The following is a 13,535-nucleotide window of genomic DNA, read 5'->3' as shown; positions in this document are numbered from 1 at the left end:
CTGTGAGCACTCGTGTGTGTGTGTGTGTGTGTGTGTGTGTGTGTGTGTGTGTGTGTGTGTGTGTTGAGGAGGGTCGTTGATGAATTCCCTTTACACCATGGTGGTCCTTTGAACCCTGTCTCCAGCTGAGGTCCCAGGCTCACCAGAAGTACAGAACCAGCCTCGGGTGGTCATTTGCCCTCACTTCTCCTGACACGTCCTACTCTGTGCTAGCCATCCACTGGGCTGGATCGCCATCCGCTGGGTCCAGTCGATGGGAAAACACTGGCAGTAAGGGAGGAAGAGAGAAGTGTGACATCTTCCTCTCACCTCCACTCTCTTGGGGCCATGCCCAGATGATGTGTGCCTCTCTTCTTTGTGGGCCTAACTTCTGCTGCAGGGCTTGGTCCAAACCCTGGTCACATGTTCCCCCTGGGTAGTCCCCTAGCTCCAAGGCCAGAAGTGGCCCCAGAGTTGCTGACCTAGCTGTGTGTCATCTCTGTCTGGCCTTCTGGGTTCTCCGTCATCTTGGCACAGGGGACCTCACAGTTGTTTATCTCTGATGAGCCTCTGGTGTGGGCTTTGCTGCGTGGTGGAGTCAACACAGACTCAGGATGGCCATTTGAGCCTAGGTCTTCTTCCAAACCCCGTCTGCTTTGGCTTTTTCCTAATGGCACCTCCCTCCCTTTTCTCCCATAATCTCGCTCATTTTCCTCTCTTCTACTGCCCTCGCCTCCTCTTCCTGTCTTCCCTTCCTTTAGTGTGCTGGGGATGGAACTCAAGGTCTTGCACAGCCTAGAGCAACTCTGTTCTGCCCAGTCACACCCTAGCATCTATTCTCAGTGCTTTGCTTCTCCTTCTGTACTTCTTCTCTCCCTCCCTCCCTCCCTCCCTCCCTCCCTCCCTCCCTCCCTCCTTCTCAAGAGGAGAGACTGCTTTTGGCCCACTGTCTTGGAGGTGTCCAGGGTCATCTGACTCTATAGCTACAGACCTGTGAATAGAGGGTGGCTGTGGGAAAGGAATGCCGTTCACCTCACGGTAGGCAGGAAGAGGGGTGATGGAGTCCCTGGGAGTTTCTGGAGACTTTGTGCATTAGTTATTTTTTCTGTCACTGTGACGGAATACTGAAGTGATTAATGAAGGGCTTACAGGTTCATCTTGGCTCACAGGGGGTTCAGTCTGTGTTGCAGACCTCTTCATTGATTTGGACCCACGGTGAGGCAGGACACCTTGGCAGAGGCACCTCTGCAGCCGGAGCCCAGGGTGAAGTCATATCCACTGTTGTCATTGAAGATATAGTGCACATCTTACAGAAAAGAGCCAGTGAATAGGGAGATAGTGGCAGGACTGGAGGAGAGAAAGGACCACTCTGGCCTCCACTCTGGCTCCACTTTGACTCGCTTGAGGCCTGTAATGTATAGAATGTTATTTCCCGCTTTTCAGATGGGGTAACTGAGGCTAAAGCATACATTATAGGGTCAGAGGCCCAAAGAGCAGAAGTACAGTTGGCCCACTAGGGATGCAGATGCTGACTTCCTGGTGGGTCTGGTCCACTAGAAAACTGAGTGCCTGGGAGTGCACACTGGACTTGCTGCAGCCACAGAGTTAATGTTCAGGGCCAGTGAGATGGTTTAGTGAATTAAGGTGCTTGCCGTTAACCCTGATGATATGAATTCAATTTTTGGGACCTTCATAGTGGAAGGACAGAACCAACACCTATAAAATTGCCACCTGACCTCCACATGTGCACTACCCGTCCCCCAACAAAATAAATAAATAGAAAATGAGGTAAATGGTGCCTGAGGAATGACACCTGAGGTTGTCACCTGGTCTTTAAAAAGAATTGAAAAGAAAAATTAATTTTTTAAATTAAAAAGTGTTAACATGCCAAAGTTTTTTATTATGGAAATAATACAGAACTCGGCATGGAGGCACATGCCTGGAATCCCAGCAATTAGGAGCCTGAGCCAAGAGGATCGCTGTGGGTCAGCCTGGGCTAAAGAGTCAGCTCTTGTCTAAAAACAAATGAAGTTAATTAATTAAAAATGGATAAAATAAGCCAGGCAAGGTGGTGCATGCCTTTAATCCCAGCATTCCAGAGGCAGAGGTGGGTGGATTGATGTGAGTTTGAGGCCAGCCTGGCCTTGAAGAGCAAAGGAAGGGAAGGGAAGGGAAGGGCAGGACAGGGAAGGGCAGGACAGGGCAGGGCAGGGCAGGGGAGGGGAGGGGAGGGGAGGGGAGGGGAGCGGAGGGAAGGGAAAGAGAAGGGAAGAGCAAGTCCAGGACAACCAAGGCCACACAAAGAAACCTTGTCTCGAAAAATCAAAACAAAGCAAAACAAAAGGATAAAATATAAAAATGACACCACCAAATTGTTAGAAAGTGGAAAGGAGAAAAAGAAAGCCCACTTCTGTCTCACCAGACCTTGCGTCACAGTCACTTCTGACCTAAATGTAGCAAAGCCACACTGGGCGCTTGTCACACCCTAGCTCTGAGTCAGCCCTGCCTGCTCAGCAAGTGCTGCATGGTGAGGATTCTGTCTGTTTTATGCAGGAGATGCCAAGGCCTGAGATGTTGTGTGACTTCCTCTGCACCCTTTAGGGCAGTAGGGACTGATTCCAGGTGCCCAGGAGTCTAGCCTGTGGCTACTGTGGGCCCCTGTATTCACAGCAGAGCCTCCTGGATTCATAGCACCCTCTGTGTCACCAGGATAAGCCTCATGTGATTAGTTAGAAAAACCTCACTCTTTGCCCATTTCATGGTCCTGAGTGTATGGGCTTCCTGTGGCTGCTGTGACAAATGGCTCAAACCTGGTCCCTTTTCTTGGGAGTAGTGGTGGTGGGGTTGGAGACAGGATTTCACATACCAGATTTCACATACTGGCCTCAGACTCACTGTGTAGCAATGGGGGGCCTTTTGCCTTTCCCTCTAGAGTGTGAGATTATAGGAATACATCTATGAAACTTCGTGGCTTAAAACCAGCCTAAAGAGATGGGATTAAAGGGATGGCTTAGTCTATAAAGTGCCTATTGTACAAACACTAGGACCTGAGTTTACATTCTTCACACCCAAGCAAAAGCCAGGGGTGGTACACACTTGTGACCACAGTGCTCTAAGTCAGGGATGGGAGACCAGCGGAGCTCACAGGCCAGCCTACACAACCAGTGAGTTTCAGGTTCAGTAAGAGGCTCTGTCGCAAAACAAATAAATAAAAAGTAGAGGGTGGTTGAGGAAGACATCCTATATCCACCTTTGGCCTCTACACATGCATGCATTTGCACTCACATACTGTTTCTAAGACAAACAAACAAACAAACAAACAAACACTCCCAAACAACAGGAACCGGGGCTGGGATGATTAACAACATCAGAGGCTGGAAATTAGGATTCAGGCTTAGCTTAAGATATCAGCAGGGCCACACCCTCTCCAGACATCTTTGGGACTCTGACTCCTCGCTGCTTGATCCTTGGTCCTCCGCTGAGCACCCCCATCTGCTCTCAGCCCATCTCTGAGCTGCAGCAAGCATGATGCCTTAGTGGTTCTGCAGCTTTCATTCCCACAGTTAGCTCCACCCAGACCTCCTTCTGACTAGCTAGAGACCACGTGATGTGTCAGGAGCCATCTCCTCTCACCGACTTGCCTGCCCTGTAGCCTCTGTGCAGTGAAGGGGGCTGCCCTTCCTGTTGCGATTAGGATCTCAGCGTATCTTGAGCCACAGGTAGGCTACTGCACTAAGCTGATCTCTTGCTTGTGTCAGAAGCAGACTGTCTCCTGTGTTCAGGGCACAGGTTGATCCCAAAAATAAAGGGAATGTCTTTCTTTTTCCTTTTCATCTCTCAAAAGCATCTCAAAAACAGGGATAAGGTGCCAGTTCTGCCTCCTGACTGAATAGTTTGAGAGGACTTCTTCACAAGGGATCAAAGTACCTCCCCAAGGAGAGGAAACGTAGTTGTGTTTTGACTAGTAAGACTGTCATTCTTTTTTATCTCAAAAGAGCTCTGTGAGCAAAGCACAGCTGTCAGGTGCCTGTATCTTACAGATGAAAATCTGAGGGTTATAGTAGTGAGCTAACCCAGTTAGACTCCCATGGCTGGTAAAGACAGAGGTAGGGAGCAGAGCCTGCCCCTCCCAGCAGATAAAGGTCTGAGATGGAGGAGGGAGTCACCTGTTGGTCTTGGGTGAAGGATAAAGCATGTGTAAAGGTAATAGATAGAGGGGACATCTGAGGTCATCGTTCCCCAGCATGGACGCAAGGTTAGTACCAAACCGGAGAAAGAAACTTCTAGACTGGTGGTTTCTCTGGCTGGTGGGAGCATTGCTCTGATTTTCCCTTCAAGTGTCACCATCATCCAGCGTATGTCATCTCCTCTCTTTGCAGTCCTGGTGTGTGTCCCCCCACTTCCCCCCCCATTAGGCACAGCCTCTGCTTGCACGGCTCAGCTGCTCCCCATATCAGTCCCTTAGGTAGCTCCCAGCATCTCAAGTGCTATATACACAGACATGACCTTGGGTTTTTTTCGTTTTTGCTTTTGTTTTAGTCCAGAAACCTTCTTTTGACTCTCAGTCATTTCCTTAGAAGACGTTCATAAATTTGGGGCCAAAATGGGAGGTAACAGTGATTAGGGTTAACAGTCAGCCTGGAATCCACAAATCTGTGTTACCCCGGTAATCCACTTCTCAGGTTTTTTTTTTTTCTCCTGTGTGAACTATATTACCTGGAGGCAGCTTATGCAGTGAGCATTGGTCTGATAGTGCAGAGAAAAGTCTTGGCTGATCAGCCTCCACTCAGTGTCTCTTGGTCTTCCTATAGGGCTGAGAAACTCTCAAGACTGAATTCTGTGGCAAGTGACATTGTTGTGTGTATACACTCACCTATGTAGTATTGATATGTGTGCAACATCCATCCGTATCCATGGAGAGGTCTACATAGAACACGAGAGTACCTTCATTACTCTCCGCCATATGGCCTGGCAGCTTACATTTTGACTAGACAGGTTGACTCTGTCCCCAGTGCTGGAGTTACAGGCATGGCTTTTATGTGGGCGCTGGGGATTTGAACTGAGAACTTCAGGCTCACTGAACAAGTGCTCTACCCACTGAGCAGTCTTCCCAGCCCTGCAAGTGATGTCTCTGAGGTAGAGCAGAGACTCTCTAGTAAGGTAGGTACGACTGGGATGGTGGCTCCCTCCTGTCATCCAAGTACTGGGGAGGTGGCGGGGGGGGGGGGGGAGATTGACTATGAGTTTGCGGCCAGTCTGGGCTACAGAGTGAGAGCCTGAGTTGATGACGCACGTGAGCGTTTTACAATGAAACCCTTAGGCCAGCAGCCAGGCCAGATGATGGGGAGGGGATGGTGGGATCGCTCTGACACTGCGCTTCCCAGCCTGAGTGAGTATCTCCTGCTTCTGGTCCTGCAGGGTCCAGGAACTGGAGCTGTCAGAGAGGAGGCTTCTCTCGAAGGTGGAACAGCTGAGTGCCCGAGTGGCCCAGGAAAGAAGCGCCTCACTCTACGCCCAGGAGCAGCTGCAGGCACTGCAGGGGCAACTGGTCAGCCGGGTTTGTGTCCCTTCCACTTCCCCACGCCTGGTCACCCTAGGCCTCAGTTTCCCTGTCACACTTCTCCCTGCCTGCCTTTCAGGCCTCCTGGGGGAATCACGGGTGTCAAAACCTTTCTCATGCCCTGGGTCCCTGAGGACAGGAGGTGGCCAAAGCAGGTCCCTGTCTTCAAATCGCTGCATGCAGGTGGGGACAGAGGGAAGATAAGGCCATGGTCTTGGGTGGAGGAAGGACTTGGGTACCTGTGGGTGTGATGGGGAAAAGACACTTGAGGGAATCGAGGACAGATCTTCCCCCAGAGCATGCTGGGAAAGGTATTTGATGTATGAGGATGAGGGGGACCAACATGCTGCTGTGGAGGGCCCGGAAAAGAGGTGTGTATGCAGGGAGGTACAGAGAGAACCCCAGGGGGTCACTGCAGAGGTAACCTCCTAGCAGTAGGGCTGGCACTAGGAGGCCCAGGGAAGACAGCTAAGCTTTGGGGAGGAGGGAGGCGGAGTAGTTAAGGGGCACGTTATGGAGGCACACCGTGGCTCTACCATTGAATTGACTGGGATGCTGGCCGAGTGACACATCCTCACTGGGTCTCAGTTTCCTCATACGTAGAATGGCAACAATAAGATACCTACCCCTCAGGTGCCGCGTGAGTCAAATGAGTAGATACATGTAGACTGCTCATCTAAGTGGGCATCTTAATAACGTTATCTGCAGCTGCCATTCTTATGCACCGTAAGAAACTTTCCAGGGGCCAAAGTGATGCAGGCCACACTGAGGAAGCAATAGCAGATGGACCTGAACCTCTACAATAGGTACCCAATGATATGCTGGCACCTGGCTTCCAGCCTTCAAGGATTGCTCTTTACAGCACAGCTTAGGGGGTTTGAGATTGCAGGGTACAACCTATTCGCGGGATGCAGACTCAGTATGAATAGGCGGGGCATGCACTAAAGGGAGTGTTGTTTCTCAGATCTTGTTCAGGTATGCCTCTGTGTGGTGCGTGTGTGTGTGATATGCAATGGTTCTGTGTGTATCTGACAGTGGGCAGCTATGGGGCGGGCAGCCAGGGTACAAGGCATGGTATTCACTGACACAAAAGCGTATGGGAAGTGAAGGAGTCCAGCTCAGCTCACTCTGACCTTAGGTGCTAGGGGCGTCAGCCAGGTGGCAATCTCACTTTCCTCTAACCTTGGCTCCTTGGCTCACATGCCTTTAGCCTTGTAATGCTGGGCAGTCTTTATAACAAGCACAGGCTATGGCTCTGCATCAGGGCATGTGGTTTCTCTGAGGAGACACTGTAAGGGTTATTTTGAGCCTTGCTCTCTGTACACCTGGGATTCCCCCAGGGGAGTTCAGAGACAGTCCCGCAGTGCAGATGCTTATAGTGTGATGGAAGATGAAGGGGAAGGGGGACATGCGAGCATTAGAGGGATAAGGGGTGCTGGGGGAGCTGTACGCCCTTTTCTCATGCTTCACATTGTCATTACTGTCTTGAGCAACACAAGACCTGTCAAGAAGCCCAGTTACAGATTCAGTGGTTTGGCCAGGGCCGCATGTGGTCCAGCTGCAGCCCAGCCCCCAGTCTTCTAGTCTTCATGTTTTTGGTGGAGGTGGTGGAAATGTGGGAGTCAGCGTTGCAGGGATGTGTGAACAGGCTTTTGGCAGCGTCTTTTGTGTCTGATCTGTCACAGATGGCAGTTTTGCTCTGGTCATATTCCCAGGAAGCAGAGAGGCCTCATTTCTGCAGCGAGCTTTGGTCATCCTGAGAGATGCCGAAGGCCCACCTATCAGTGCCATGGCTTCCCCAGGCGCCCAGCACCACACGGGCATCCAGCATGATTCCCATCATCGTAAAGCCAGGAAGAATTTCCATCCAGAAAACTCAACTCCACTTTTTATTCCCTGTCCACACCCTACCAATAAACTACCCTACAAAGCCAGCCTGAGCTGGTCTGCTGCTTCCTTTCTCTTTTGCTGTCTGCTCCTTTCCCTGCGGGCTCCCTGGCAGCAGAGGGTAGCATGGAGCTAGTGAGAAAAAGCTTACCTCAGAGGCAGTGTTTGCCTGTATGGATTGTGAACACCAAGGACTTTGGTTTTTCAGGGTAGTGTTGCACCCCAGTCCAGCTCAATATATGTGATAGGGAGAAGGTGAGTGGCAGGATGCAGAGAAGTGTTCCCTGCTCAGGCAGATGGCCAAAGGGACAGAGAAAAGATCCCCCACCCTAGTCAGGCACAGGGCTCCCATGCTGTGGCTCAGAACTGGCTGCGAGAATTTTAGCTGTTTCATTATATAGATAATTTCTAATGTGTGGTGGGGCTAATGACAGCTCTATTTTCAGCAGGGAATGGGGGTTGGGGGGGGGCATTCACAATTGTGAACAGCTACTGTGGCTTTCTGGCCCCTGCTCAGCTCACACCACTAAAATTCTGGAAAGTTTTGTGGAGTTTGGAAATCGATGTGGACTGTTCAGACTGAATAATTCCGGAGACCCTCTGCAGGGTGTATTTGCCCCTTCAACCAAGTGCACGTTCTTCCACAGAGTTAGGGAACTCATGAATATAGATCCTGTGCTCTGGCTAGGGTGAAGGGAAGGCGACTCTTGGCTGTAGTGTCCTCAAACTCAGTGATCTGCATAATATTAAAAAATTGTTTGTTTTTTATTTTATGTGTTCGCATACATGTGCCACAGTGGAGGTTAGAGTCTTAACTTGTGGGACTGACTTTTCTCCTTCCATCACGTGCTGGTCCCTTGGGTCTTCATGTTTGGTGGCAAGTGACTTTAAATCCTTTAAGCTATCTTTGGTCCCCCAGTGTAACATTTTAATGCAAAATAACCCCCACCCACAAAATAAGGGAATGTTAGGAAGAGAAATCACGGCGAGCAAGGCTCCGTGCCTGGGCCTCCCTGACATCCCCATCACCGCCAACTCCTAGGTACAGGAGGCAGAGAGCGCGGCCCGACGGCAGCGGCGGCTGCAGGAACGGCTGCGGCGCAAGGACGAGGCGCTGGCGCGGCAGGCGGCGACCCTGGAGCGTTGCGGGCGGGTGCAGCGCCAGCAGCTGGGTCTGGTGCGGGAACAGGAGCGCGCTCTGCGGACGCAGGTGCAGCAGCTGGAGCACGACGTGCGGCGGCTGGGCCGCACAGCAGGTCTCCTGCTGGCACAGCTGCGAGTGGAGGACCCGTTGCCCGGTGCGAGCAGCTCCGGACCACAGCTTCTGGACGGTTCTCTGGGCGTCCCCGGGGCTGCAGAGATGAGCGCGCTGAGGGCCAGGGCGGAGCGCGCGGAGAGGGAGCAGACGGAGACTGCGCGCAGGCTGCGGGAGCACAGCGCCACTGAGCGACAGCTGCGGGAGCAGCTGGAGGAACTGCGCTGCTGCGTGTATGGGCTGACGCTGTCGGAGATAGGCCTGCACAGCCAGGTGGAGGAGCTCGCCCAGGAAAACCGGCGCTTGCGGTCCCAGCTGGGGCATGGTAGCCCGGTAAGTGGCCGGAACTCAGGGCAAGAATGACCGCTTGTCTTCCTCTGACTCCCAGCCAGCCAACCACTTGATCAAGACTATTCCCGTGAGAGCATCCTCTCTTCATTTCTCTGAATCAAAAAGCGGTCCATCCATCACCATACTCAGTCTCTGGCCCCACCATCCATCCCTACATACGAGATCACCCCTGCCCTGCAGTACGTTTGGCTCCCTACTCACATGGCCACCTACTCATCTGCCAGTCATTTGATGTCTACCCACTCCTACCCACTTGTCCATGCACTTCCAGACTCCCATATCCAACTTGTTCTGTACCGTACTGTGTACCCCACAGCCAACCTTTGCTGTTCTTCCCCTCACCCACTCTTTTTTTTGGCGGGGGTGGGTTTGAGACAGGGTTTCTCTGTGTAGCCTTGGCTGTCCTGGACTCGCTTTGTAGACCAGGCTGGCCTCGAACTCACAGCGATCCACCTGTCTCTGCCTCCCGAGTGCTGGGATTAAAGGCATGTGCCACCCTCACCCACTCTTAAGGGCTTGAATGTGCAGTATTGTCCCCCCCTACCCCCCCACCCCCACCCCACACACAGGCTCTTGTGTTGGAGCCCTTGTTCCCAGGTGCTGGTCCTGTTTGGGGCAGCCGTGAAACCTTTATGTCCGACAGGCTTGTTCGATCTGAATCCCTTGGGATGCGTTTTCTGTGGGATAGCTGTGCATGTGGCCCAACACAAAACCTGAAACGTAACAACTCTATGAGGTCGTAAAGGTAACGGTCATGCAGTTCTTGATCGTGAACTTGGTAGTGAAAGCATTAGAGTCACAATGTTGAAAGGTTAGAGACACGCTAGGAGCGGGGAGCCTGGGTGGAGAGAGTGGGCTGCTGGAGTGAGTTGAGGTTCGAGCTCAAGGCTTCCACCTGCTGGAGCTGTGAGGGAGCAGGATCCAAACTCTTTCCAAAGCTTCTCCCAGCCCCATGCCTTCCTTGCTACCATGGACTGTAGTCTCTAGAGGAAGAGACAGAATGAATCCTTCATCTTTCCAGTCGCTTTGCCCAGATCTTTCATCTCAACAGCAAGATCCCCACCCCAGCACTAGTCTAACCTTTCACACAAAGTCCAAGGTCAAGGCACCCGCAGACCTGGTTAGTAGACAGTGCCCAGTACCTGCTGAGTACTCACAGGGTGGGAGGGCGTGTGCCTCTTAAGTGGGAGGGTCTATTCCTATTTAATCACCTCCCAACATTGTTGCCTTGGTCATTAGATCTCAACACACGAATCTGGGGACAGAACAAACATTTTGGGTCTCGGCAGCCATCTGTCCACTGTCACCTGTGCTTCCTTGTGCCCCCATTCACCTGTATCTTCCCTACCTGTCCACTCATCCAGCTGGTTGCCAGGAAGCCAGCTGCCCTTCATACCCTTCATGGTCCATCCCTCTGCTCATGTATTTGACACTGATTGCGTCCTGACAGCATGCAAGCCATGTGAGAGTATAGGGCTCCTCTGGGCACTCACTCCTCCCCTGCTCTGTGAGCGACTTTCTCCCCTCCTGGGCTGTGAACTTCTCAGGGCAGGTCCATCATCCACTGGGCTTTGCACCTCTATTCCCTGCGGCAGCAACACACAGGGGGCCCAGGGACTGCATGGGAGAAAACACCAAGTTTTGAGTCTTTTCTGCTTTCTTTATTCTAGCTTTTTAAACTTGGGTATATTTCTTAAGCTGGGGAGGTGAAGCTGGGCATTTATTTCCTCTTTATTTTATGCAAGAGTAAACATGTGCATTTAATGTCTTCCTGCCATGTGCCACACATATTCAGGGCTTCCTTCCCAAGCTGTGGGGACAGCTGCTTTCAGCATCTCTGTTCCACAGAGAGGAACCTCAGGCTCAGGGCAGTAGTATCTTACCTGGTGTCACATAGCCGTTGAGAGACAGACCTGGAAATAATTGGTCTGTATTAGACATGACGTCAGTTAGAGTGGGTGGCTCCAGCTGCATTAGCCCTGTGACCCTAAAACCAGAGTGAACTCAGTTCCCTTAGAGAAAAGGGAACATTTGGGAGACAGAGGCAAGAAGATTGGGAGTTCAAGCTACATAGCAAGTTCGAGGCCAGACTGGGAGGTTTCAGACTCTGCCTCAAACAAAAATAGACAGACAATACAAACCAATAGGAGTAGCTTATTTAAAAATTCAAACGCATCTTTTAATTGAAACCTAGAATGCTCAAGTCCTCCAGATAATAGTGTGTCTCTTGCTTGAGGGAGCTTCCCAGTGGTGCTGCCTGTGTTCTGTTGTGCAGTCTCAAGGCGTTGTCTCCCACCTGCCCCTCCTGTGCGCTTCTCGCTCAGCCACCAAGAGGAAAACAAAGTGTACACTCACCATTGTCTCCTTGTAATTCTGAAAATAAACAATGCGCACACGGAACTTGTCACTTAGAATCTTTTTCTGCGGTTGCCGTAAATGTGCTCTCCTTTAGGCAGTCGGCCTGGGGCTTTATCCTCTCATTTCGCCATCTTGCCGAGCGCTGGGACTCACTCAAAACACTTCTCTGAGAAGAAGAGCAGGTTCCTAGATGCCCGGTGGGATCTTGCTCCCATTTGTCTGTTTCCCGTTCTCCCCTTTAATCCCCCATGTGTCAGTGGTCGTTCTCACCAAGCTAATGGAGTAACTGCCCAGGGAGATCAAGTGATTTGGCCACAGACACCAAGGACGCGCCGAGACCATCATGGCACAGTTAATAGCTCATTGGGGCTTTTCACTGGCTGGATCCTGTAGGATCTATGCCCTCAGCTGGAAAGCCATCATTGGTCACAAACATCCATGACCTCAGTTGCGTGCTCTCTCTTCAGAAGGCTCTGCACCCTAAGGAGCAGAATCTTGCATAGGGCTTTGGCTGTCAAAGCTGAAAGATGTCTCTTGCAAGTCCCCTAAGTTGTCCATAAACAGTGGTCCCTATGCTGTGTGGAGCAGAGGAAAACACAAGCTGCTGCTACGAACCTGTGGGGCATGCAATACTGCTCAGTAAGGGGGGGGTGTCCTGTGCTGAAGTCCGGGGTCGGGGGGGGGGGAGGTTCTCCAATAGGGAGCTACAGAGGATCACACTTAGGGGACAGTAGTGATCCAGACTGGCCAGTCTTGTGCTGGTTACTAAACTTCTGTGCCTCAGCATCCTTATTATGAGGTGGGACTGATACCCACAGGCTGTGATGCCCAGTGAATGAGCCACTCAGTGAGAAAATGACCAAAAGAAGCCACTTGCTCCAGTCATAGGGACTGTCTTCATGGGGCTGTACCGCTATGAGGAACAGAGGTGTGGAGTGAGTATGTTCAGGGACGTGTGCAGCAGACAGTCTTTCTCAAAGCTGCCATTTACCCGGCACTGCTGTGTTCACCGCAGCCAGCTGAGAAGGCGGCAGAATTATTAGTCCTCACTTTACAGATGAGGGAACTGAGGCAGGTGGGGAAGGTCACGTGCTCCAGCAAATGAAATAAGCCAGGTCTGAAGGGGCCACGGGTTCCTCCATGATGGCCCTCTCTCTATTATATCGGAAGGACTCTGGGAACTGTGCTTTGAGTTACAGGGAAGGCAGGCGTTGTGAGAAGACATTTTTTGTTGCATCGTAGCTACAAAGGGCTTGCTCTCTTAGACATTGTAAAGCAGCCAGAGAGGTGTTAGTGCCTCTGTCCCCAAGCTGAGTCTAGAGGAGTGAACTCAATGTGCCCCAAATACAGATGGCTGAGAACTTTCAGAACAGGTTGCCCAAAAGCTAAGCCCCCTGAGGAATGGGCCATTGGGAGGAGTGTGGGGGAAGGGCTCCTGCTGGTGAGAGGAGCTGTGGAGGACCGTGGGTGGCAAACCGCCATTTGCTTGTGGTATGCCTTTGTGTGCTTCCCTGTGAGTGTCCACTGGGCTCCTGCAGTGTTCAGGCGCTGCACTGGGCCCTGCGACCTGCGGGGGAAGGGGGATATGGGTGTGTACCAGCTCTTTAAGGGCTTGGAGGAGAGACAGACTCAGGGGCCAGCATTAGTGGTTCAGGCTTTTAAACAGCTGTGTCAGAAGACAGATAGATAGTCGTGACCTGGCCTGGAGGGTCACTGAGAGAGGCTTGTGTATAGAGACGGAAAGTCAGGCTTTCAAAGTCATCCAGGAGCTGAGGTGCTGAAGTGATGGGCATTGCTGGTTGCTGTCTGCATCTCCCTGTCCTTCAGTGTATTTAGAGTGACCCCTGGATGTGGGAAATACTTTTATTGTTGGGAAATGACCCCTGCTTGTGCCTCTGCAGGATGACATAATCACAGGGTTGGTGTTCACTATACTGCAAACAAGGGCATTAAGAAAAAGAGTCAAGGACGCTAAAGAAACAATTCAGTGGTTAAAGGCCCTTGCTGCTCTTTCAGAGGACCAGGGTTGGTTCTCAGCTCCCCCATGGAGTAAATCACAACTGCCTGTAACTCCACCTTCTGGGAATTCAATGTCCTCTTCCAGGGCTCCTGCACACACATGCTCCAGGATTTACTCAGGCACAC

The 13,535-nt window shown here is 51.6% G+C and overlaps 1 protein-coding gene across 11 annotated transcripts in view; it reads left to right on the top strand.

Moving 5' to 3' along the window:
- The window catches only part of LOC311606261 (uncharacterized protein C4orf50), an 86,094-nt gene that overhangs the window by 4,304 nt on the left and 68,255 nt on the right, over positions 1-13,535 (top strand). For 8 of the 11 annotated variants that reach the window (XR_014782275.1, XM_084797435.1, XM_084797436.1 and 5 more), the window contains 2 exons: positions 5,398-5,536; positions 8,469-9,014. Coding sequence is in view for 10 of the 11 variants with exons in the window: in XM_084797435.1 (XP_084653561.1) it covers positions 5,398-5,536; positions 8,469-9,014 (685 nt within the window). In the remaining variant the exon portion in view is untranslated. The remainder of the gene's footprint in view (positions 1-5,397; positions 5,537-8,468; positions 9,015-13,535) is intronic. The other 3 variants (XM_084797437.1, XM_084797431.1, XM_084797430.1) reach the window with 3 other exon arrangements.

Source organism: Acomys minous (assembly GCF_964271855.1).
Source record: "Acomys minous genome assembly, chromosome: 10".
NCBI classification, from domain to species: Eukaryota; Metazoa; Chordata; class Mammalia; order Rodentia; family Muridae; genus Acomys; species Acomys minous.
Note: the sequence above shows the minus strand (reverse complement) of the source record. Positions and strands in the feature narration are given on the sequence as shown.